Raw genomic sequence first — 25,456 nt, 5'->3', positions numbered from 1 at the left:
GAGGGTTAATTTGAAAAATATGCATAATTTGCATTTAATGAAAAATAAAAACAGAGTAAAGGTGCTACAGAAGCTCTTTCAATGCTTCCCCCAACCGCAGCGTGAGCCATCTTCACCTAGGCGTAATTATAATGAGAAATTGGCCAAAGGGACCCCGCAGCACAGGCTCTTCATCTCAGGGGCTGGCCTCTGCCTCCTCACCAGCTTGCCTTGGTGGATAATTAGGTCCATTTATCAAGCTCTTTGTTGAATGGAACAGCCTCAAGTCTGGGGCTGCGTGTTGGCACCGCCTGTGGGGACCCTGGTGGAGGTTCCTTGGGGAGCCCCCGAGCCAGGCTTCGTGGAGGACCACGCACCCCCTCTCAGCCCTGCCAGGATGAGTCAACCCGGGCTCTGCACTCTTCCTCCTCAGAGCCACAGCGAAGACAACCCCGCCGGCCGTTTTAAGTCTTTCTCATCCAATATTTATAAATGTTGACATTGGCAGCTGAGAAGGAATATAAAGGAGGGGCTTTCCCTGGAAGAATGTGGGCGTAGGGACAGGGGAATTGTCCCTTAGGCCATGCCCGAGGCAGGCCTGAGTGCGTGGGACCGGGTCTCCCCATGGGAGCCCTGCGGCCACAGTGGGGGTAAGTTTGCCTTCACGGGGGGAACTGACTGAGCCCTCCTTCCCTCCTTCCCGCCCCCTTCCCTTCCTCCCTTGGCAATATCTCCCTTCATCAAAACTTTGAAAAGTGTTTTGAAGTATCTGGGGTGCTCCAGGTATTGTGTTGAATCCTTTAGAGGAATTGTCTCATTAATCTTCAGAACAACCCTACGAAGCAGGTGCCATTACTAAACCCCTGCGGAAATAAGGTGACAGCGGTCTTGAGAAGTGAAATAACTCACAGAGGTCGCACAAGGGACAGAGCCAGGGACCTATTCCCACTCCAGAATCTGAGCTTTTGGCCCCCTATACTTGACCGCAGAAGACACACACACACATTCTCCCTGTCTCTCTCAAACACTCAGAAAATATGCAGACATCACATTCCACCCATCCAAGATAACCTCTGTTAACAAATGAGTACAACTTTTCACGTATGTAAAACGTGACTGTCCCTCACAAAACTGAAATAATACAGCAGCCCCTGTTTAGCAGCCTGCTGTTTCTCGCTTCACAATATATTCTGAACATTTCCCCCCATCAGTGACTCTTCTCCCTCAAGCTAAGTTTTGGAGGGTGCCTGGTGTTCCATCATCACATGGTCTCGTGGTTAACTCGCCCCTCTCTAATTTTAGGAACTGTGCTGCAGTGTACATTTTTGTACACAGTCGGTGTCAACTTGACTCTGAGGAGCGGCTGGAGCAACTGGAGGGTCCCAGGCCTGGAGTGTAAGGGGTTGGCTGGCAGCAAGAGCGCATCCCAAGGGGTCGCTCGGCCAAGGCCATTCATGGCACAGATCATTCCCCCGTGACTCACAGAACCTCCAGTCCTGCAGCTTTTAATCAAGTTACAGCTATTGTTAAAGCACTTACTGAACTAGTGTACTGTTGTCTTTGAGTCTATATAGTTATACAATTGCCACACAGTTATTTTATATTTATTTAGTAATATATTTACATTTAGTAATATAGTTATTTTGCATTTTTGCATGTGTCCTCTCCAAAGGAAACTTAATCAGTTTCCTCAATTACTGACCCAAATCATGTTTCTCCACATTTCCTCAAGTGCTCTTTAAAGAGAGCTGCAGAAAGCCAGCAAAAACTCCATGAGATGTAGCCAAATGTCAATACTCTTAAATTTTTGTGAAGGAGATCAGTTAATGCCCCTGCCTCAGTTTGCATTCGTCAGCCTTCCTAAACCCACAGAGAACTCGGCGGCCAGCCCCCACGGTCCCCTGAGGAGGGGGCCTGTCCCCTCTATCCTGGTAAATGGCCACGTGAATAAAGAACCCAAAAACAATGTGCTCAGCCCTCACCCAGAAACACAGTCATTTAATTACATCCCTTCTGCAAATGCTGATGCAATGATGTTGCTATTTTCTTACAGAAGACAGGTACATGTAAAGTGCTATGAACATTAGCATTTATATAGGATTTACATTTTCAAAATGCTTGTACCATACTTTACTAATCAGCACAGCATTGGAGAACAATGCTAAGTGTGAAATATAGGAAAATTCCTTTTTAGTATAGTCTTTTTAAGTATAAGGAAAGTGACTGCCCCGCTAACTTCCAGGTGTTTATCATGTTAAATAAAATGGCCCTCCTCTTCCAAATTTCCTCATTTAAAATTTTACAACTTGTCTACATTGCCTAGTCCCTTCCACAGAACAACAGAATACTCGGTGTTAAAAAAAATCAAGACAAAGACTGAAATCTGCAACATCTGAGAGCTATACTATGGGAAGCCTCACACACCCAAAGCTAGGGTCTGTTTATTCAACAAGCATTTATTTACTTATTTATTACTGGTAGCTGGAAAATGTGCTTACTAAAAATTTCTTTACATACACAGTTCTGAAAATGTGAATACACGAATTAAGCTAGTTTTCTACTAATCTAATTTTAGAGGCTTACTCTTTGCACCTAGTTCCCTGAGGATCTTAACCAGACCTTCCCAGCTTTGCTTACAGGGATGAGATAACGTGTTAAAGTCAAACCAGACAGAACAGTGTTGGGGGCACCTTATGACCCAGGAAATCTGTCACGTTTCACAGAGACAAAAAGTTTGATGTCCTTGAGTGGTCGGCTGAGAAAGGAGCCATGAAGATCTTGCACCTGCACAACCATATCTGAACTGTGGTTTATTAGCAGCTGAAACCAAGGACAAGTTGAATGTGCTCGAGTCAACGCAGGACTGACAAATTGCACCTACCCACTCACAAGCCCTTTGGCATCACTGGCTTTTCCCCCTTGTTCTTCTCCTCCCCTACCTTTCGTCTTTTGCCTGTAAAAACCCTAGGTCCCATCTCACTTTGAACTGTTTTGGGAAGATTCCCCTGGTTCCTTTCTTGTGCAATCAATCACCTTCTCATTAAGAGATCCACTTCTCTGCTGTGGGGCTGGCTCAAGAGGGCCCTTCCATTGGAAATAGCTGTGCTTATTGACATGGCTACTGTGCCAGCCATTAAGTCTCCATCCTTGCCTCCCCCGACTTAAAGTCCAGAGGAGAGACTTAAAGGCCAGTAGAAATGGGCTTCAGCCTATGGTGAAGGCTATGAGAGTGGGAATCCTCAGGGCTGAGGGAGCATAGGGGGGGCTGCCTGGCCCAGCCTGGAGGAGATGGGGAAGGCCTCCCAGGAGAGTCCTGATGAGATGGTGAGAGAGAAAGCCGCACAGACAGGCAGTGGCAGGTGGTGGAGGGCATCACACTTCTCTTACCAGGGGGTGTGGGGTGTGTCCTCTAGGCTGCCACTTGAGTCCCATATCTTTTTTTAAAAAATGCAATCAAATTATTTATTGTGGAGAACTTACTGGAAACAATCTGACCTAACACTACCATTAATGTGCCATCTGTAGAGAGGTACATTTATCTTTTTAAAAAATATATATTTTAAAACTTATTTTTAATTTATTATTGCATTCAGGACAATTCCAAGTCCCAAAAATGCCCCCATATTACACCTCTTTTTCCCCTCTCCCTGACTTCAGCACCTCCAGTGGCCACTGTCGCCACATCAATGACCGATATCTTTTATTTATTTACTTTTGCCAAGTTCATCTCCCTCCAGTGCTATTATTTACTTAATTGTATTTAAATTATGTTTACCTTAGCTCTGCCCCAAGAATTAATATCCATAAAATAACGGGTCTGATGCACTAATTATCTTATCATAATACATATTAAAATAACACATCTGTATTAGTCAGGCAAAGGAGTGCAGATGCAAAGTACCAGAACTCTGTTGGCTTTAATAAAGGGTATTTATTTAGGGTAGAGTAGGTTACTTCCCTCACCAAAGTCTGTTGCCACATGTTGGAGCAAGATGGCTGCCAGTCTCTGCGAGGGTTCAGGCTTCCTCTTCCTCCTAAGGCTCCAAGGTCCCAGCTCCTTCCATTCTCAGCTCTAGGTTGGCATAAGGCTTATCTCCCTCCCAGGGCTCATTTCTCTCTGGACTAAGCTGCTCTGCTCTCTCCACAAGGTCAGTTGTAGACTATCAGGCTCATTCTCTTGCCAGGGCCTCTGCCGTGTCTAATGGAGCCTTCTCTCTTTCCTCATGTAGCTGCTTCCCTGTGTATTTACTTCCTGGGGCTCCAGCATCAAAACTCAAACTCTCTCCTCAGCCATGTGGTTTTCTCTGTGAGTCTCCAGGGCCTCAACATTCTACTGATGTTGCTGAATCAAAGCCTTAATCATAATTTAATCAAGTGAAAGTGAAACCTCTGAATCTAATACAATCTAATATGCCCAGAGGAAAAGACCAGTTTACAAACATAATCCAATATCTATTTTTGGGATTCATAAATAATACTAAACTGCTACAACATCCAAGTTAAAAAAAATGTCCAGAATCAGTTCACACACTCCAAATGCTTTATGAGCTCTATGTTGGAACACATTGCTACAAGTGAAGGCAATTCACTGAAAAGTGTTAAGGCACGGAGCGGGGACGGCGGGTGGGTTCTGATTTTCAGAAGGGTAATTCTTGCATCCGTTGAAGAAGGAAGCCTAGGAAGACTGGGGGCAGGATGAACATCACTGCAGTTCTTTATAAGGGAGAGATGTTGAAGGTCGAGAGGGAAAAAGAGAAGTTTCCCGAGATGGCTAAGAATTGCTGATTGATTTGATCTTAGAGGTTAGGGAAAAAGAGGAGTGGAGAATAATTCCAGGGTTCTTCTGGGGGAAGGGGAAGGATGGTCATGTCATTTACTGAGATACAACAAAAAGAAAGAAGAAATTGAGGTCTGAGTGGGGCTAGGGCATCAATTTATGGTTGGGTCAACTGCTTTTGAGGTATCTCAAGAACACTCCAGCGGAAATGTTAAGTTTGTCATTGGATAGTGGAGTCTGCGCTCAGGAGAAACAGTGTGGTATCAGCATCTAGGTGACAAACGGAGCAGAGGAAGTAGAAGCAACCAATAGGGCAAGACTGTGAGGGGGGGGGTGGGGGAGTGGGGGTGAGGGGACAGAGCGGAGCAGAAGGGGAGGGAAGGGAAGAGAAGGCGGAAAGGAAAGCGGAGAAGAGCAGCAGCTAACATTTAAGGGAGAGCTAGAGCACAGGAACGCACAGGAGGGACCGAGAAGGCACTGCCAGAGACAGGAGTGATGAGTGTCGTGAAAACCAAGAGGAGGAGAGAGCAGCGCACGGTGTCCAGGGCTGCAGAAAGGCCACAGAAGACAGGGCGTAACGTGTCCCCATTGACTTTAACACCTTCAAGTCCTGGATGACTTTGCAAAGTAGTTTCAGTGGAGTGGGGCGGAGGGCTGCATGGGGGTGGAGACAAGAAGGTGGAGGCCCCGTGTGTACACTTGAGGATGAGGAAAAGGGAAGGAGAAAGAAGAGCTGGGAGCCAGACGGGGAGTCTAGGCTAGAGACGGTGGGGTTCTTCCTTTCCCTCCAGTTGCAGCTGATCTGACCATGTTTCTATGCTGAGGGGAGGATGCCACCCAAAGGGCAGGGTGTGACTCTAAAGACCAGAGAGGGGAGACCCACGGAGCAGAATGAAACCCCTGAAGAGGTGGGATCCGATGTGACAGGTGGAAGAGTGTTTCTTGGAAGAGAACCAAAGATCCACTTCCTGTGGGAAGGAAGGAAGTGGGTGCAGACGATCCCTGGAATGGATCAATCTACTGGAGTCAAGTATTGAGCTGGGAGAACCTCAGGTGAGAGCACCTAGAAGGTTTTATGCTGATTTTAAGAAGTAAGATGCTCCACCTTATGAAGGGCAAGAAGTTGGTCAGGAGACTTGAGGCAAACTAGGAGGCCTTGGAAGGACTTTTGCTGAGGCTGAGAAAGGAAAGCATTAGCAGATTCACCAGGCAGGTGTGAGAAGACGACAGGAGCAAGGGACCAACGAGGGAGGGAGAGAGGGGAAAAATGAAATGGAAAAAAAAAGGGATAAAACCTTGTGGGAAAGAAGGTGGGCCCAGGCTCTGGACACAGCAGAGCCACAGCTGAACCTTACCTCACGCTAGCTCTCACAGCCAGCATACAAAGCTGGCCGAACTAGGTCAGCCATCTTGAAGACTGAGCCACAGAGCTCATTCCCTAGTGCTCGCCACAACTTCCCCTGCTGGCTCCTCTGAGCAGGCAGGAACTGCTCAAGGTCAGGAGACAGCAGGCAGGAGGTGACACTCCTCAGTGTCCTTCAGGACATGGATTTGTGAAGGCTCCACAAAGGCTTAACAGGCATCCCAAAACTAGTTGCTGAAAGCAATGGTTATGGAGCCTCTAGGAGTCATGAGGTCTTCCGGAAGGTTATTATATGTGTATATGTGTATGTATATGTATATATATCTACCTTTATTCTTTTTCACCACTTAAAGAACATCCTCTCCAAATTCTAGCATGTCTAGACTAGAAATGCATAAAGCCATCGCTAAATGGAATAGATAAAATTCCCCTTTCTTCTATAATGTCACAAAGCTGGACATACATACAATTTCCCTTAAAGAGTGCCACGCCTGCCAAGTTTCTTATTTATTAGGGATAAATACAAAACTTCTAGCACAAGATTCTGTATTTCAGAACAAATGGATGACTGGCACGACCCTATCACACGTGTCACGTGAATGCTTCTGAAAGTGTAAACACACTGAATTGGAAAACTGACTTGGGTGGATGTTAGAACCGAGACTGAAAATGCAGATGGAGTGGCACTGGTGTTGCCAGCTGGAAAATTCCTATCACAAACCGAAGCCAGCTAGAGTAACTACACAACCATCAAGGCAAAATTAACCAACTGCAGGGCCAGAGGTGATTTTTAAAATGCGACTAGAACATGAGCCTCCCTTTCTTAAGGAAAACCACAGGCCTAGGTGTGTGCTTTAGGGTGTAGAAACGAAACCAGCATGGACCAAGAGGGGCCTACAAGCCACACGCTGGCAGACGTACCTAGTAAGAGACAAGGGCGATAGCGGATATCGTTTGCTAACTATTTTTTTGTGAACTTGGCACTTGCACCATACGCTTTTTAAACAGTATTTAATGTAATTTTCATAACCCTCAGGGAGTTATTATCATTCCCATTTTACTGAAAGAAAAAAAAGACTGAGGCTCAGAGGAAGCAAGTAATTTGCCTAAGTTTACAGCACATAACTGGGGCGTGACGGGTCCAGAGTGCTAACACAGCTCTACGTCACATCGAGGCCCGTGCTCCTGAATGCTGGGCTGAGTGCTGTGCTAATTATCATTAAGGCACGTGGCCAAAGCAGCACATGCGGAGCAGTTCCTGCCTGGTGCCAGATGTCTTGGTGCTCTTCAAAAACAGGTTCCTTCGATGTGTCAAAGGCACATTCCCTGCGGTGATTTTGGAGAGCTGTGTAAGAGCAAAGGTGCTGCGCCTCATGCAAGCAAGCAGGGGCCCAGGTGGCAGGCACCTTGAGAAGGTGTGCCGTGAAAGCTGAGCATGATGGAACTGGCAACAGTCAGGGCACCTCGACTCTTGCTGGGCCATCAACTAGATGGCCAGAGCAGACCCCATAGAAGGTAGCCCACCTGGTCTCCTCTCCTGCCCAAAGGACTCCTCCTTCTCAGGGGCCATTGGGTTAGGCCTCGTGGGCCACAGAAGGTCTTAGGAAATGGTCAGTCTTCTTAACAATGGTGACCTGGAATCATCTGCTTTCCTCTGGGGAAATTACCAAAACATACTTGTCAATGTTTTCATTAAGTTAACCCAGATAACCATAACCTAAGTTTAGAATCTGACTGTCCAATGAGTACAGAACTGTAAGACTTTAGTAAGTATAAGATCACAAATTATGACCTATATACATGGAGTGAACAGTTGAAAAGTCACCTTGTAAAATTTCCAAGTTGGGAATTTGGATAGTTGGTATTCATCTTAATCTAATTTAATCAGATTTAGGAATATAGTTTCTCTTTAGGTTTTGTTAAGCCTAATCTACAAATAACGTGAAAAGAAAATATAGGTTATCAATGACAGATGAGTACAGCTTTCTTGAATTCAGATAAGCAGAGTAAAGATCACATTTAGAATCTGACAGAACACAGCACTACAGCCCATCCTGCTTTTAAAAATAACGTGACTAAAAGAAAACCAGAACACAAAACATCTAAAAAGAATTATTAAGAAAAGTAAAAGGCTTCAGTCTTATTTCAAATATTAACATTCTAAGTTAAATGAATACAACTCAGTCATAAGCAAATGCCAATTAAATGTCTACTCTGTGCTCAATGCTTTGTGGAGTGGGAGTCAGAATGAGCTAAAAACGCCCAATGACTGCTCAACAAGCTCATTACTATTGTTTATTCACCCACAGGAGTAAGGCTATGTCTAATCAGCTCACTTGCTTGCTGTACCGTGCTAATGGGGGAAAGCTGGTCAGCTGTACTCAAATCACAGGTTGTATCTGAGCCAGTCGCCCAGCAAACGTGTGGCTTTAGTCACAGAGGATCAGATGAGGGCTAAGGACCAGCACAGTGGCTGAGGGTCCACACCGAGGGCATGGTTTGTGGTGCTCCTGCAAAGAATAGCAGAAGTGAAACATGGGTAGAGAGAGAGAAACCTAGAGCTAATGTTAAAAGCTCGTATGGAGAAGCTGTGAAGATTATCTATCTATCTATCTATCTATCTATCTATCTATCTATCTATCTATCTATCTATCTATCTATCCATCTATCTATCCATCTATCTATCTAATCATCTATCTATCTGTATACCTACCTGTCTGTGGCTTTATCTGTCTAAAGAAACCAAAGACAATAGAAAATTCTTGACACACTAATGCTTTGGATAAACATACCAAATTCCACAAAAATAGTTCTGTCATGAGCTGCTTAAAGACATCATAAATCATCTATAGGCAGCATAGACTAAGCTCTAGCTTTAATCACTTTCTGGCTGTACAGGAAAGAAGGGAGTGGGGGAATGCAGGTTTGATTCTACCAAACTGAAGGCTGAAACGCCACTGAGCCGGGTCTAAGCTAATCCCCGGAGCCTTCAGTGGCATGTGCTTTCAGAAGAGGGGGCACAGTATGAAGGCCCCCAAGCTCTGTGACAATTTCCTTAGGTGGTTGTGGAAATGGGGTGGTCACCAGCAACAAGGGAAATCCACATAGCACCCAGTGACAGAGTTTATTGCTCTATGTTTGCCACTGACTGTTTTATACTTCTCTCCTTTTTAGAACTATGCTTTGATGACTACCTTTGCTCTTTTCATTTAGGTTGTAATTTTGTTATGCTCTATACCTAGGAATATGATTCCTGAAATCTTCTTTGCTCAAAGGAGATCTCAGACAAACTCAAGTATTTCAAGTTTCTGAGTTCATCATGTGGTTTTCATATAGAACTTTTGCATATAAAAACTAATTTGCATAAAGTCCTTCCAATTTCAGGTACATAGCAGTCTTTATGGTAGGAATACTTCCTATCTCTGAAGGTGCAAGCCAACAAGGTTCCATGAAAGACACTATGGTGTTTCTTGAAAACCAGCACAGCCCAAATTCTCTGAATTTCCATTCACTGACTATGTTCACTGCAACACTAAGAAGTCCTTGCCAAGAGCTTTAGTTTTTAATTTACCTCTCAATGTGCTATTAAGGATGGTTAGTTTTTAATATAATTTATTAAAGTGGAGGATTTCTGATGTAAATTTTTAATTTATTGGTCAACATCTTAATGTAATCCTTACCATATGTTATTCATTCTAAGACATTTTAGCATCTCTGATATTGGGAAGCATCTTGGGAGTGCTATAGACTGGGCAGCAGTTGGGTCAGTTATCATTGTCTGCATGGTCTTGCAAGTCACTCCAGGTGGAATAACTTAAGGAAAAGACAACTCAGGGGTTAAATCCCAGAGTTAACACTTTAAAATATTAAAATGTACAGTGTACAACGAAAGGTTCCAAACGAAGAAACAGGAGATGTGGCCCATACAGTGGAGTAAGATAAAAATCTAGAAACCATTGATGAAGAACACCAGATTTTGGACATACAAGATAAAGACTTAAAAAGAGTAATCCTCAATATGTTCAAGAAGATAAAGAAAATCAGGAAAGACTAAAGGAAATCAGGAAAATGATGAATGAACAATATGAAAATCTCTATGAAGAAGGGAAATTTTAAAATGGAACCAAACAGAAACACTGGAGTTGAAGAACACAATAACTGAGATAAAAAAATTCTGTAGAGGGTCTCAACAGCAAATTGAAGCTGGAGGAAGAAAGAAGCAGTGAATTCAAAGACAAAACAATGAAATGATTCAGGCTGATGGCCCACGTAATAGTCAGCCAAAAGAAATGCTGATGCAAAGTACCAGAAATCTGTTGGCTTTTATAAAGGGTATTTATTTGGGGTAGAAGCCTACAGTTACAAGGCCCTAAAGAGTCCAACTCAAGGTTACTTTTCTCACCAAAATCTTTTGCCATGTGTTGAAGCAAGACGGCGGGAGATATCTGTGAGGATTCAGCCTTCCTCTTTCCCCTTAAGGCTCCATGGGCCCAGCTTCTTCCAATCTCAGCTGTAGGCTGGTATAGGGCTTAGCTGCTCTGTTCTCTTCAGCTGCAAACTATCAGGTCAATGACTCATCTCTTCCAAGGGCTCCAGCATCAAAACTAAGTTCTCTCCTCTGTCATGTCTTTTTCTGTGTTCTCCTGTGCATCTACTTCTCTGTGTATCTCTTTGATTGAGTGTCCATTTAGATAGCCCACAAAGGGCATGGGGACTCAAACTGAGTTACACTCTACTGACATGGTTGAATCAAAGCTCTAATAGTAACATAATTTAATCAAATACATCTCAGCTGAATCTAATACAATCAAAGGGTATCATGCTCAGAGGAACAGACCAGTATACAAACATAATCTCTCTGTATTAGTCAGACAAAGGGGTGCTGATGCAAAATATCAGAAATTGGTTGCTTTTTACAAAGGGCATTTATTTGGGGTAGGAGCTTACAGATATCAGGCCATAAAGCATAAGTTACTTACCTCACCAGTCTATTTTCACGTGTTGGAGCAAGATGGCTGTCGACGTCTGTGAGGGTTCAGGCATCCTGGGTTCCTTTCTTCCAGGGTCTTGCTTCTCTCTGGGTTCAGGGTTCCTCACTTCCTAGGGCTTGGTTCTTCCTGGGTCAGTCCTCTCTTCTTGGGACTTGCTTCTCTTTCCTCTGTGTGCTTACTTTCTGGGACTCCAGTTTAAGGCTTCAGCATCAAACTCCAACATAAAAACCCTCCAATCCTGTCCCTTGCCATGCCTTTTATCTGTGAGTCCCCACCCACCAAGAGGTGGGGATTCAACTCCTTAATGACATGGCCCAAGCAAAGCCCTAATCATAACTTAATCATGCCTAGGTACAGACTAGATTACAAACATAATCCAATATCTATTTTTGGAACTCATAACCATTTCAAACTGTTACACTCTCTTTTTGGAATTCATAAATAACCTCAAACTGCCACAACCCAAATTTTTTAAAAAAGAATGAATAAAAGGAAACAGAGCCTAAAACACCCAAAGGACGCTATTGAGCATACCAATTATGCATCATGGGAGTCCCAGAAAAAGAGCAAAAAGGGCAGAAGGAACATGGAAAGAAATAATGGCAGGAAACTCCCAACTTTAGCAAAAGACATGAATATATACATTCAAGATGCCCAATGAACCCCAAACAGGATAAACTCAAAAAGAACCATGTCTAGACTCATAGTAGTCAAACTGTTCAATACCAAGGACAAAGAGAGAGTTCTGAAAACTGCAAGAGAAAAAAATATCAACATGTTATGTTCAAGGAAGCCCCCAAAAGATAAAGTGTCAATTTCTCATCTGAATCCCTGGAGGTAAGAAGGCAGTAGGAAGACATATTAAAGTGCTGAAAGAAAACAATTGCCAACCAAGAATTTTATAACATTGAGATTATCATTTAAAAATGAGGGAAAGATTAAGACATTTCCAGGTAACAAAATCTGAGGGCATTCTTCTCACTAAATCTGCCCTACAAGCAATGCTCAAGGGAGTTCTTCAGACTAAAAGGAAAAGAAACTAGACAGTGAAAAGAAGTGGCATAAAGAAATAATGCCCAGTAAAGGCAACCACATAGTTAATTATAAATGTCAGTAAATTGCATTGTATTTTTGGTATATAATTCAGCATCTTGCTTCTTATGGTTCTAAAATGCAAATTCATAAAAAGCAATGATAAATCTATGGTTTTGGACATACAATGTATAAAGATATAATTTGTAACAAGTACAACAAAAAGTTGGCTGGATGGAGAGGTACAGGAACAGTGCATGTACATGATATTGAAGTTAAGTTGGTATCAAATAAAAATTTGACTGTTTTATATTTAGGATGCTAAAATTTAGCCCCATGATAAACACAAAGAAAATATATGAAATATATACAGAAAAATGAGAAGAGACTATAGCATAATACAAAAATCAAATAGATGGAAGTAGGCCTTAATGGAAGAACTGAGGGACAAAAAGAATAAGACTTACAAAGAACAAATATCAAAGTGGCAGAAGAAAGTACTGCATTGTCATTAGATACATTAAATGTAAATTGTTTAAACTCTGCTGTCAAAAGGCAGAGACTACAGAATGGGTAAAAGGGTATGTCCAAACTATATACTGTATACAAGAGACTCAAATATGATGAAAGTGAAAGGTTAGGAAAAATATTCCATGCAAATAATACTCAAAAGAGTACAGAGGTACTACACTAATATCAGATAAACTAGACTTTAAGTCAAAACTGTTACAAGGTTCAAAGAAGGTCAATGCATACTGATAGAGGGGTCAATTTAATTTAATAAGAAAACACAACAATTATAAATATACATGCCCCTAATTGTAGAACCCTGAACAGCAGAATACACATTCTTCTCTAGTGAACATGGATCATTGTCCAGGCTAGACCATATATTAGATCACAAAACAAGACACAATACATTAAAAAATAATGAAATAATATGATGTATATCATTCTGATCACTTTGAAGTTAAAAATGAATAAGAGAGGGAGAATTGGAAAATTTACAAATACGTGGAAATTAACCCAGTGGGTCAAAGAAGATATCACAGGGAAAGAGGGAATATATTGAGGCAAATGAAAATGAAAACACAACATACCCAAACTTACGGAATGCAGCAAAGGCAGTGCTGTGAGGGAAATTTATAGCCCTAGATGCTTATATTAAAAAGAAGAAAGCTCTCAAACAGAGACCTAACTTCAAAACTGCAGGATATAGAAAAAAAAAAAAAAGAAACTAAACTCAAAGCAAGCAGAAGGAAGAAAATAACAAAGGATAAAGGTAAGTGAAATAGAGAATTTAAGAAAACCTTAGAGAGAATTGATGAAATCAAAAGTTGGTTCTTTCTGAAAGCTTTCCTGTTAAGATCAGAGATAAGACAAGGATGCCCACTGTCACCACTGTTATTAAACATGGACTGGAAGTTCTTGCCATAGCAATTGGGCAAGAAAAAGAAATAAAGGGAATCCAAATAAAAAAAAGAAAACTTTCTCTCTTTGAAAATGATATGATCCTATACATCAGAAAATCCTGAAAAATCCACAACAAAGCTACTAGAGCTAATAAATTAATTCAGCAAAGTGATGGGGTTCAAGATCGTTTTAGTTTTCTAAGGACTGCCAATGCAAAATATAAAAAATGGGTTGGTTTTTGTAATAGGACTTTATTAGGGTAAGATGGTACAGCTCCAAGGCTGTGGAAATGTACATATCAAGGCATCATCAAGAGATGATAGCTGCTGGTGGTCCTGGACTCCTGCCACGTGGCAAGGCAAAATGGTGGCTGGTCTCTGCCTTTTCTTCCAGGCTCAGTTTTTCCTGGTGTTTAGCTGAGGACAATGAGGCATGTGGCTCATCTCTTGGCCTTAAGGACCATCTCTCTCTCTTGGTCTCTAGGCTGTATTTAATTTTGGTGTCCTCGCTCACATGGCAGGTACAATAGCAGCTCTCTTTCTCTGTGGGTCTCTGCACCTTTCTCCCACTTATATAGGATTCCAGCAAAAGGGCCAAGACCCGCCCTTGGTCACACCTGACGGTAGTACTCCAATCAAAGGCCTCCAATAGAATTCAATCCAATCAAAGTGTCTGACACCCACAGAAATGATTAACTCCAAGAACATGATCTTTTCTAGGATTCATATAAAGCTTTAAGCTGTCACAAAGATCAACACTCAAAAGTCAGTAAGGTTTCTACACACAAGCAATGAGCAATTGGAAGAAGAAATCAAGAAAAAAATTCCATTCACAATAGTCACAGTAATCAAAACAGCATGGTACTGACTCAGAAATCAACCCTTACATTTATGGCCGATTGATTTTTTTTTTTTTTAATTTGAGAAGTTGTGAGTTTACAGAACAATCATGCATATAATACAGGATTCCCATACATTACCCCTCCCCCCACCACCTTACATTGTTGTGACATTTGTTACAAATGAAAAAAGAACATTATCATAACATCAGTGATATCTATAGTCCAGAACTAATAGTTGTTCTATTTTTCCTACAAACCATCCTATGTGTTAGTATTGTATTTTTGTTATAGTTCATGAGAGAGCATTCTCATGTTTGCACTGCTAACCACAGTCCATTCACCATGGGGTTTGCTGTGCTATATAGGCTCCTGCTTTGTACAATCCATCCAAAGTGTACCTTTGGTAGCTCTCAGTTTTATCACAGAGTTGTGCTACCATCACCTCAGTCCATTTCACAACATTTTCATTACTCCACCAACTGATATTTGAAAAGGGGGCAAAGACCACTCAATATGGAAAAATAATAGTCTCTTCAACAAATGGTGCTGGGAAAACTGGATCTCTCTTTGCAAAAAAAAAAAAAAAAAAAAAGGAGGAGGACTCTTCCCTCACACCATTTACAAAAATCAACTCAAAATGGATCAAAGACCTTAATATGAGAGCTAGAATTATCAAACACCTGGAAGAAAATGTAGGGGAGCATCTTCAGTCAACCTTGTGTTAGGCAATGGTTTCTTAGACTTTACACCCAAAGCACAAGCAACAAAAGAAAAAATAGATAAATGGGACCTCATCAAAATTAAATACTTTTGTTCCTCAAGGGAATTTATCATGAAAGTAAAATGACAACCTACACAACGGGAGAAAATATTTGGAAATCACATATCCATTTAAAGGTTTAATGCCCAGAATATGTACATAAATCCTTTATCTTAACAACAAAAAGACAAACAATTCAATCAAAAAATAGGCAAAGGACTTGAACTGACATCTCCCCAAAGAATATATACAAATGCCAGAAAGCACATGAAAAGGTATTCATCATCTTTAGCCATCAGGGAAATGCAAATTAAAGCCACAATAAGATACCATTTCACACCCACTAGAATGGCTACTACTAAAAAAGTGGAAAATAACAAGTGCTGTCAGAGTGGATATGGAGAAATCAGAACACTCTTTCTTGTTGGTGGCACTGTCAAATGGTGCAGCTGCTGTGGAAAACAGTTTGGCAGTTCCTCAGAAAGTATAGAATTAGCATATGACCTGGCAATCTCACTTCTAAGTATATACCCCAAAGAACTTAAAGCAGGGACTCCAACAGATATTTGCACAGTGATGTTCATAGCGGCATTACTCACAATTGTCAAAAGATGGAAGCAACTCATGCCTCCAAGAACAGAAGAATGGATACACAAATTGTGGGTATATACATACAACTGAATACTCTTCATCCATAAAAAGAAATGAAGTTCTGGGAAGCAGACTTGGCCCAATGGATAGGGCATCCGCCTACCACATGGGAGGTCTGCGGTTCAAACCCCGGGCCTCCTTGACCCGTGTGGAGCTGGCCCGTGCGCAGTACTGATGCATGCAAGGAGTGCCGTGCCATGCAGGGGTGTCCCCTGCATAGGGGAGGCCCACGTGCAAGGAGTGCACCCCGTAAGGAGAGCCACCCAGTGTGAAAGAAAGTGCAGCCTGCCCAAGAATGGCACCGCACACACAGAGAGTGGACACAGCAAGATGAACAACAAAAAGAAACACAGATTCCAGGTGCTGCTGATAAGGATAGAAGCAGTCACAGAAGAACACAGAGAGAATGGACACAGAGCAGACAACTGGGGGAGGGGGAAGGGGAGAGAAATAAATAAAAAATAAATCTTTAAAAAAAAAATAAGAAATGAAGTTCTGATGTATATGTCAACATGGATGAAATTTTAAGACATCATGTTCTGTGAAATAAGCCAGACACAAAAGAACAGATATTGTATGATCTCACTGGTATATGACATAATTGGATTAACAAATTTAAAGACTCAGGAATTAGAACAGAGATTACCAGGGGCCTAGGTGGGGGCGGAGAATGGGGAAATAATGCTTTATTGGTACGGAGTTTCCTTTTGGGGGTGATGGAAAAGTTTTGGTAATGGATGGTAGTGATGGTAGCACAATATTTTGAATGTAATTTACACTACTGAATTATATATTTGTATGTGGTTAAAAGGGAGAAATTTTAAGTTGCATATATGTTACTAGATCAAAATTCTTTTAAAAAAAAAAAGCCATAGAACTGTACAACACAACAGTGAACCCTAATGTAAACTATGGATTATAGTTAATAGTTAAATTATAATAACATTGTTTCATCAACTGTAACAAAGGTACCTCACAAATGCAAAGTGTTACTAATAGAGAAAAATGTATAGGTATGTGTGTGTGGAGGGTGGTGTATTAGCCAGCCGAAGGGGTGCTGATGCAAAATACCAGAAATCTGTTGGTTTTATCAAGGGTATCTATTTGGGGTAGAAGCTTATGTTTACCAGGCCATAAAGAGCAAGTTACTTCCCTCACTAAAGTCTCTCGCCACATGTTGGGGCAAGATGGCTGCTGACGTCTGCCAGGGTTCAGGCTTCCTGGGTTCCTCTCTTTCCAGGGCTTGCTTCTCTCTGGGTTCAGCTTTGCAATCTCCACAAAGCCAGCCGTAGAATGTAAGGCAAATGGCTTGTCCTTCTTCCAGGGGACCTTCTCTCTTTCCTCATGACCAAGCTCCTGTGTGTTTACTTCCTGGGCTCCAGGATCAAAACTCCAACCTCCCTTCTCTGTGGCACAGTTTCTCTGTGAGTCCCCACCCACCAAGGGCCAATCAAAGCCTTAATCATTATTTAATCAAGTAAAAGTGAAACCTCTGAATCCAATATAATCTAGGATGCCCAGAAGAATAGACCAGTTTACAAACATAATCCAATATCTATTTTTGGAATTCATAAACAATATCAAACTGCCACAGGTGGTATATGAGAACTCTGTGTTTTGCATGATTTTTCGGTAAACCTACAACTTCTCTAGAAAAAAAATTAAAAAGTAATTCAGAAAAATTGGATTCTAAATGTGCAGATGTTTTTGGAATTCCTCAATCAATTTATTGTACTCATATCAGTCTTTGCCACCAGTCTGTAGAATTCTTTGATGTCAGGAAAATGTTCATGTTTCAGACAACTTTCTATCTTTAAAGCCCATCTTGCTAGCACAAATCAGATATTCAGTGAATGGTTGTTGAATAAATAATGAATGAATGATGGAAGAAGTGACGACAGTATGACCAAATGGCTATAAGGGAGGAAGGCTAAAGGGAAAATATTATGGATGATGTTTAATATGGATTTTTTTTTTGATAATCAATTTTCAAATATATTTTTTCTAGTCATTTTTCAATTCTTTTTTTAAAAGAAAAAGATTAAAAAAAATGTTACATTGAAAAATATAAGAGGTTCCCATATACCCCACACCCCATCCCACCCCCACTCCTCCCACATCAACAACCTCTTTCATCATTGTGGCACACTCCTTGCATTGGTGAACACATTTTGGAGCACTGCTACACAGTATGGGTTATAGTTTACATTGTAGTTTACACTCTCCCCCAGTCCATTCAGTGGGTTATGGCAGGGTATATAATGTCCAGCATCTCTCCCTGCAATATCATTTAGGATAACTCCAATTCCTGAAAATGCCCCCATATCTCATCTCTTCTTCCCCCTCCCTGCCCTCAGCAACTACCGTGGTCACTTTCTCCATATCAATGCTACAATTTCTTCCATTACTAGTCACAATAGTTCTATAGTAGAATACCAGTAAGTCCACTCTAACCCATATTTTATTCCTCCATCCCGAGGACCCTGGGATGAGCCTCTGGGGATAAGATGGATCTTGAAGGCTCAATAGGAGCTGGCAAATTGACAGGAGGATGGCACAGTGAGAAGCATATTTTAGAACACAGAGCCTTGAGAAAGCATTGGTATTTGGGAAATTACAACTAGCTTTCAGATCCTGAAGAGTCAATAACAGGAAATAGTAAGAGTGAGACTGACAAGGGAGAATTTAGATCCAAGTGGTTTAGAATGCTTCTTTTGAAGAAGTGTGGATTTTATTTTCTACTGACTCCTTTCTGACAGACTATTCATTTGATTAAAAAGCTATCATCCCACTGTGCACAAAATAAAAATCTGTTTTTATCCTAAAAGGAAATTTGCCTTTTTATGAATTTATATTATCTTATTTTTAATTGTTAGTAAGTGACAGGAGCATTAAATGTTGTAGTCATACAGGGAGTATAATGAATTGCTATAGTTTTAAAAACCAAGCATAAAAAAGGTTCTTCTAAATTATAAATTTCATTGCAACAATAACTGTATAATATAAGGATTAAACTGAAGTAATACCATTGAGACAATAATTTTATGTAAAATAAACAAACAGAAATGAAAATGTTATTAGTAGTATAAAATTTCAATAATATTGTTATGATTTTACTAGTATTAGGTTTGGCAAGCAATGGGACATCACAGGCATTTACTAGAGAACAGGAGAACAGAAAGTAAGGAAAACATCAGGATTACTCCTAGCTAGTCAAAAGTGGGTAGCAGATGGCGCATCCCATTTGAAGGTTGTTGTAGAGAAAGTAGGATTCCAACGGCAATCCTACATGTGACCTAATTTGTCTTTAAAGCCCACCATCTTAGAATCATTCACTGAGCAATGAAAAATCATTTCACAAATATATATTGGGTGATATCCACTTCCAGCTACGATGAATTAGCTTTTAATAGATTAATTTTCTGGCCAAAACAACTATAAAAGATGATTAAAATACAAAACCAAAATGCTGTATGAAGGCATTAAAAAGCCTCAAAATTTATAATCAAATATACAAAAATTTACAAGGCACTTTTTGAAATAAATTTCAAATGATTGAAATCATATAGATTATACTCTCTGATCATAGCAGAAATAACAAAAAGATAACTAGAACAATCTCCCACATATTTTGAATTCAAGGGTTACACTTCTGAATAGTCCATAGTTCAAAGAAATTGCAGTCAAAATTAGAAATTTTTAAAACTGAAAAATAATTTTAATAATAATCTTATATTAAAAATTTAGGAGATGCAGCTAAAGCAGTTCTAAGAGGAAATATTATGGCCTTGTCATGAGAAGAAGATTCATTATTGTACAAGTATCAATTTCCCCAACTTTACCTGTAGAGTCACTGTTATCCTAATACATATTTCAGCAGTTTTGTGCAAACTGATTCAGAAACTTATCTTTAAATGTGAAGGATAAAGAATAAGGCAGTTTTAAATATAGAAAAAAGAAATGAAATAATTACACCACCTGATTTAACAGGTATTCTTAAGCTACATTGATTAAGCTACATTGTGGTATTTGTCCTAGGATAAAAAAAAAAAAGTAGGGCAATGGAATATAACAAAGAATGCATAAATAGACCCAAAAACAAAGTCATCTCATTTTCAAGAAGGGTATTTCTGCAATGCAGAAAAGAAAGAATGGTCTTTTCAATGAATGATTTTCCATATAAATAAAAATTAACCTCTACCCTTACTTGACACAATGCACAAAAATTAAGTCCAGACCTTAAAAGACTTAGATCTGAAAGTTTAAAATAAACAGCATCAAGAACAGAACATACAAAAATATCTTCATGACGTTACAATGACAAATATTTTTATACAGGGATGCAAGAAGCATTAATAAGAAATGAATAATAAATTGAATTTCATTAAAATTAAGAATGTCTATTTATCTACAGAGAATGTTAAGAGAGTGAACTGGCAAGTCATAAATGAGAGAAGATACATGAAATACATATATCCAAAAATGACTCAAATCTCATCCTAATAATCAATAACAATGGGCAAATAAAAATATAAAACAGCCATGGGAAAATAACTGAACAGTACTTCATTAAACATCATATAAAAAATGGCCAATAAACATACAAAAAGGCTCTTGACATCATGAGTCATGAGGGGAAGGGAAATTAAAATCACAAAATGATATATAGTCACTGGAATGACTGAAATAAAAAGGATGGAGAATACCAAATTTGGGGGAGCATATGGAGCAATTCACTTCTTGCAGGAGTATAAATTGGTGCAACCACTTTGGAAACTGATTAGCAATATCTATGGAAGTTGAAACACATGTAGCTTAGGACTTTAGCAATTCTACTCCTGATGAATATTCAAATATGTGCATATACACACCAAAAATACGTGTCTAAGAATGTTCATAGAAGCATCATTTATAATATCCCCAAATTGGGAAAAACCTAAGTGTCCATGATCAATAGAACAGGTAAACTGAGTTATAGTCATACAGTGGACTACTACATATAACAACGTAAAAACCCAATCTACTGCTATATGCAATATATATGCATCCTATACACATAAAGTTGAGCAAAAGCCCAATGCATTCTATGGTGGTACAAGTTGCAATAGTGGTTACCTCTGCAAAGGGTATCGACTTCAAGAAGGAATGAGGGAGCTTTCTGAGATGCTTGCAACCATCTACATCTCGGTCTGTGATGGGATTACACGAGTGTGTTTATTTTGTAAAAATTCATCAAGCTATACACTTAATACTTGTGTCCTATATCATGCGTGCGGTGTTGTTCAACAAAAGTGTCCATAACAGCATGCAATTTGAGTAGGTTAGTGACTTGCTAATACTCATGATGTGGAATAGTTCCCTGGTAGCTGTGTGGAGACTGGATGCTGGAGGTGGGGAAGTCGCAAGATCCAAGCAGAGAGAAGGGTAATTTTGGTAACGCCTGGGTGAAGTATTAAAGACCTGAAGTAGGGCAGTGGCAGCTGAGAAAGGAATGTGATATCTAGGAGAGATATCCAGCGGCCTTCTATTGAACTGACACATTAAGTGTGAGGAATGAGAAAGAGTGCGGAATTTAGCTACTAGCTTGAGTGGCTGGATGGAAATTCGGGTAAAAGGACAGGTGTTACTGTTGGCAGGTGCTAGGATTTGGGGAAGCAGGTAGCAGGCTGCACTGGAGAGATGCATGGGGATCACACGTGGAGACAGTGAGTGAGTGGCATTAGAAAAGCCATCCAAGAATTAAATCCCTCTCTGGGTTTAAGGACTTCACTGGCACTGTTCCCTGCAAGCCACAGTTTGAAGCTTGGGAAGAGAATGTGTGGGGGTGTGCTCTGATTTGCCTTTCAGAGCCAAGGAGAAGAGAGACCTGGAGCAGGAGGCACCAAGACCTGGGCTCTGGCCAGTCTACCACTGCCCTGCAGCCTGGGGCAGCTGCTCACTTCTCCAGCCTGCCTTGCCCTCTCTGGACTTTCATCTGCACTAAATCTTTGCCATTTTATGAGGAAGTTCATTCTTATTCTTTGGCATCATATATTTGATTAGCTTCTATGTTTGGTTATGCCCTCACAGTTGAAATAGCTCGTGGCCACTTATCTTATTTGCCTTTTGTGGACTATTTCTGGACAAACCTTCCTGCGACTGTCCTAAAAGACTGGACTTCTACCTAAAAAAACTAAGTGATAACACATAAACAAGGTATTTGAACATAGATTCAAACTGGTTTCATGACAAATTATTTCTAAAATGCCCTAAGCTGTCATTTCATATGTCCCTTCCAAACGATGAGAGTGGAAATGTATAACTGTGTTTTAACTATTTATACAGGATGTACTGTATGTACATATGTGTGTTACTAAAACCCAGATATCTGCTATAAAGATGTAGGAAATAGCTCTGAGAAATTAGGGGTCCAGTTTATTGCTCTAACATTTTAAAGGAAAATCATTTGTTTTCTTATATTTTGATAAGAACTTCTATTATATATTAGACCTAAAAAAAGTAGAAACTATAGTGTAGTCATATACTTGTGTGCTTGAGAAATTTTACCACTTCTTTTTTTTGTTGAGAAATGATGACTAAAATGAAGTAAAGAGGCTTTAATTCATCATTCTCAATGGAAGTGGAAATAAGGCCTCTAGCCATTAATCAGTTCATAGGTATTCCCTGCTCAAGGCATCGGAACATCCAGCAGTACCTAAGAAGTCTGTTCTGCTGTCTAAGTCTCTCTAGTTTTAACTTTTGGTTGTGTTGACAGGATTAACTATGGGCTACGGCAAGGAACAGATTTGTGGACATACAGACAAGAAATAGACCTCGCGGGCCCCTCCCTTTCCTCCTAATCCATCTGCTTTTTGTCCTTCCTAGATAATCAAACCCAAAGGAGATGCAAGGAGATTCCATGAGAAAAATCACCTGCAAATATAGGCAATTTTAGTTAACTGAAAGTAATCCATCCCTAAAAATGTGTTGGATAACAAATTCTCTAATAGTGAGAGCCCAATTTCACTTTATTATTGGGAAAAGTCACAATATATTTCTAACCATTTGGATCATCACTGTCAATCTACGGAACTAGGCATTTCTCTAGTTTTTCAAAAATACTATGCTGTATTCAAGTAGTATAGTGAAGATTTTCAGATCTAGTAGTAATATATTTTCCTGCACATTTTGGTAGATTGAATTATGTACCCCAATTAAACGTGTTCCTAATCTTAGTCCCTCATCCTGTGGTTGTGAACCCACTATAAATAGGATCTCTTGAACATGTTATTTTAAGTAAATGTATGGTCCAAATGAACGAGGTTGGTTCCTAATCCAGATCACTGGAGGCCTTATAGAGAGCAAGAAACCAAAAGCCAGAGTAAGAGAAAGCCACAGGAACAGCCAGAAGCCAGGAGCCAATGGAACCCTGAAGAGAAAGGAGAGGACTCTGCCATATGATGCCAGTCAGGAACCCCAGGGGTCACTGGCAGCTAGCACCAGAATGTTACACTTTGGGGAAAAAGTGTCTCCTTGCTGACACCTCCATTTTGGAATTCTCTTAGACTCAAAACTGGGAGCCCATGAATTACCACTGATTAAGGTAAATCATTGTGTGGTATTTGTCATAGCAGCTTAGAAACTGACATGCATAGAAATAATAATATGCATGGTAACAGATACATGTGTTTGGCCAAGTTTATGTCATCTATATGTCTATACCTCTGAAAATGCTTGATCACTCCACCTTCCCTTCTTCAGAAGAAAAGGTCCCTTGGGCTCACTTACTGGCTTCATAGTCTGCCCCCTTTTTAGAAGGTATTTGCATTTAATACTGTGGGGAAGGCAGCAAGCAAAGCGCACAGCATGTCTGAACAACACAACTGGGGATGCCATCATGGGCACTACTGAGATTCAACGACGCCAACTCTACGTCCTCTCCCAGGGACCCTGTGGCTCGAATGTTTCCACTGGCTTGCACATGCTGGTTCCTTAGAGTGGTTTTCAGTCTGGAGAGCAGATTCAGGGTAAAAAGGTTTTACAAATCAATAAAAAATATTTGGAATGGAGAGTTCTGTTCAGCAAAATGAAGAAAAGCATTTCAGAGTTATTCTTAGCCTTCAAGAAACTGCAATATGAATTACAAAGTGGCCAGATAAATGACGTCCCCAGTGGAATTTTCTTAAAAGGTGTGAATCAGGCAGTGTTTCATAGTCTCGTAGACCTCACTATCTTATTTTAAAGAATATGCAGCAAGTGGGGGATTTTATTTGATATGCAAAGAAAACCAGAAATCCAATGTTTGCTCTAATGAGAAGTGGCTCTTTCCTCAAATCACATTATTAAGGTGTCCAGAGAAGGAAAGAGTCTTCTTTCTCATTAATTATCACTTAATGTTCAGTTGATTATTTTGCATAAACTAACATGCAGTAACACTATTTAAAAAAATCCCAGTAGTATTGATGTTCCCTCATTTAAAAGTTCCATCAGTCTATTCTTCACAGTAGATATAAGTACACTTAGTGACGTGTGTTGATTAGAAAGAAAATCACATGCTACTTTAGGTGAAATTAAAGGGATCTTAGAATACCCAGTGGTAGAGTAGCATATCAACCTTGGCCTTACCCTTTAATTTCAAGGCTTCTAATACCTTTGAATCAGCTGTTACATCACTCACTAGCTTGATCTCAATATTCTGCGAAGTCAGTTGAAGCAACTTTTCAAAAAGACGTTGACCCTGGAAAAAATATTCAGAGACAAAGAAGGTTAGAAAACCTAAATGTTGGTCATTTTAAATAGGTAAAAAAAAATAGCCTCATTAAAAATGGAAAGTATTCACTCAATTTTCACAAGGCAAGCATTCCAACAATTGGTGTTCATGGAAGACGAATGAAAATTCTTTCAAAAGCGTTTCTATGAATAGAGCAGCAGCATGAACACAGATTACATTTTTGTTTCACGAGCACTCTGCAGTGCAACAGTTGTCACGAAAATAATTCCAACACTACTGTGCAAATCTCCCTTTCGTTGACTTTGTCATGAACTCTGAAGTGATCTACACTTTAGGAGGTGGTAGTAAAGGAGAACAATTTTGCTTTGGCCCAGAGAGAACTGGATTCCAGCTGGTCTGCCAGTTTAAATGCTGTTTCTTAATCATCTCACTAACCTCCAGCTTCTTCCTTTGTAAAATGCAGATATATTAGTATTTACTTCAGAAGGTTTTTGTGGGAATTAAGAGGTAATAGTAAGTATCCTGTAAATATTTGCTAATACAGGGGAAATCGTGGGTACCAATTAGTGACGTACCTAAATTCATCTTCTAGTTTCAAACTTGTATTACTGAAGGCAATGAATGTTCCCCCTAGCAATTTATAATTTTTAGTACAGCCTAAAAGTAAGGGAAATAAAAGACACAACAAGAAATAGAGGATTTCCTTAGGTGGTTTGCAGAAGTAGGATAATTTTTAGAGTAAATTTAATTATCAGGAAGAATGAAAAACGGAAGTTCGACAATCATTACATTAGCTCAAGTGAATGAGCTGCAACATGTTACTCTTTATTTTCCCTCGGTGTCTGCCCAGACTTCCCCTCTTTATCGTACAAGGGAAGCAGTCTTCTTTGATTTTCTGGTTATTTGCTATTTGGCTACAAAGTCCAATGCCTTTGGGGC

The 25,456-nt window shown here is 40.2% G+C and overlaps 1 protein-coding gene across 4 annotated transcripts in view; it reads right to left on the bottom strand.

Moving 5' to 3' along the window:
- The window catches only part of PLD5 (phospholipase D family member 5), a 403,658-nt gene that overhangs the window by 159,662 nt on the left and 218,540 nt on the right, over positions 1–25,456 (bottom strand). For all 4 annotated transcript variants that reach the window (XM_071207354.1, XM_058309472.1, XM_004463321.3 and 1 more), the window contains exon 4: positions 24,412–24,523. In XM_071207354.1, the coding sequence (XP_071063455.1) occupies positions 24,412–24,523 (112 nt within the window). The remainder of the gene's footprint in view (positions 1–24,411; positions 24,524–25,456) is intronic.

The sequence above is a fragment of the Dasypus novemcinctus genome, chromosome 13, assembly GCF_030445035.2.
Source record: "Dasypus novemcinctus isolate mDasNov1 chromosome 13, mDasNov1.1.hap2, whole genome shotgun sequence".
NCBI classification, from domain to species: domain Eukaryota; kingdom Metazoa; phylum Chordata; class Mammalia; order Cingulata; family Dasypodidae; genus Dasypus; species Dasypus novemcinctus.
The sequence above is the reverse complement of the archived record's forward strand: the minus strand, read 5'-3'. Positions and strand labels throughout refer to the sequence as shown.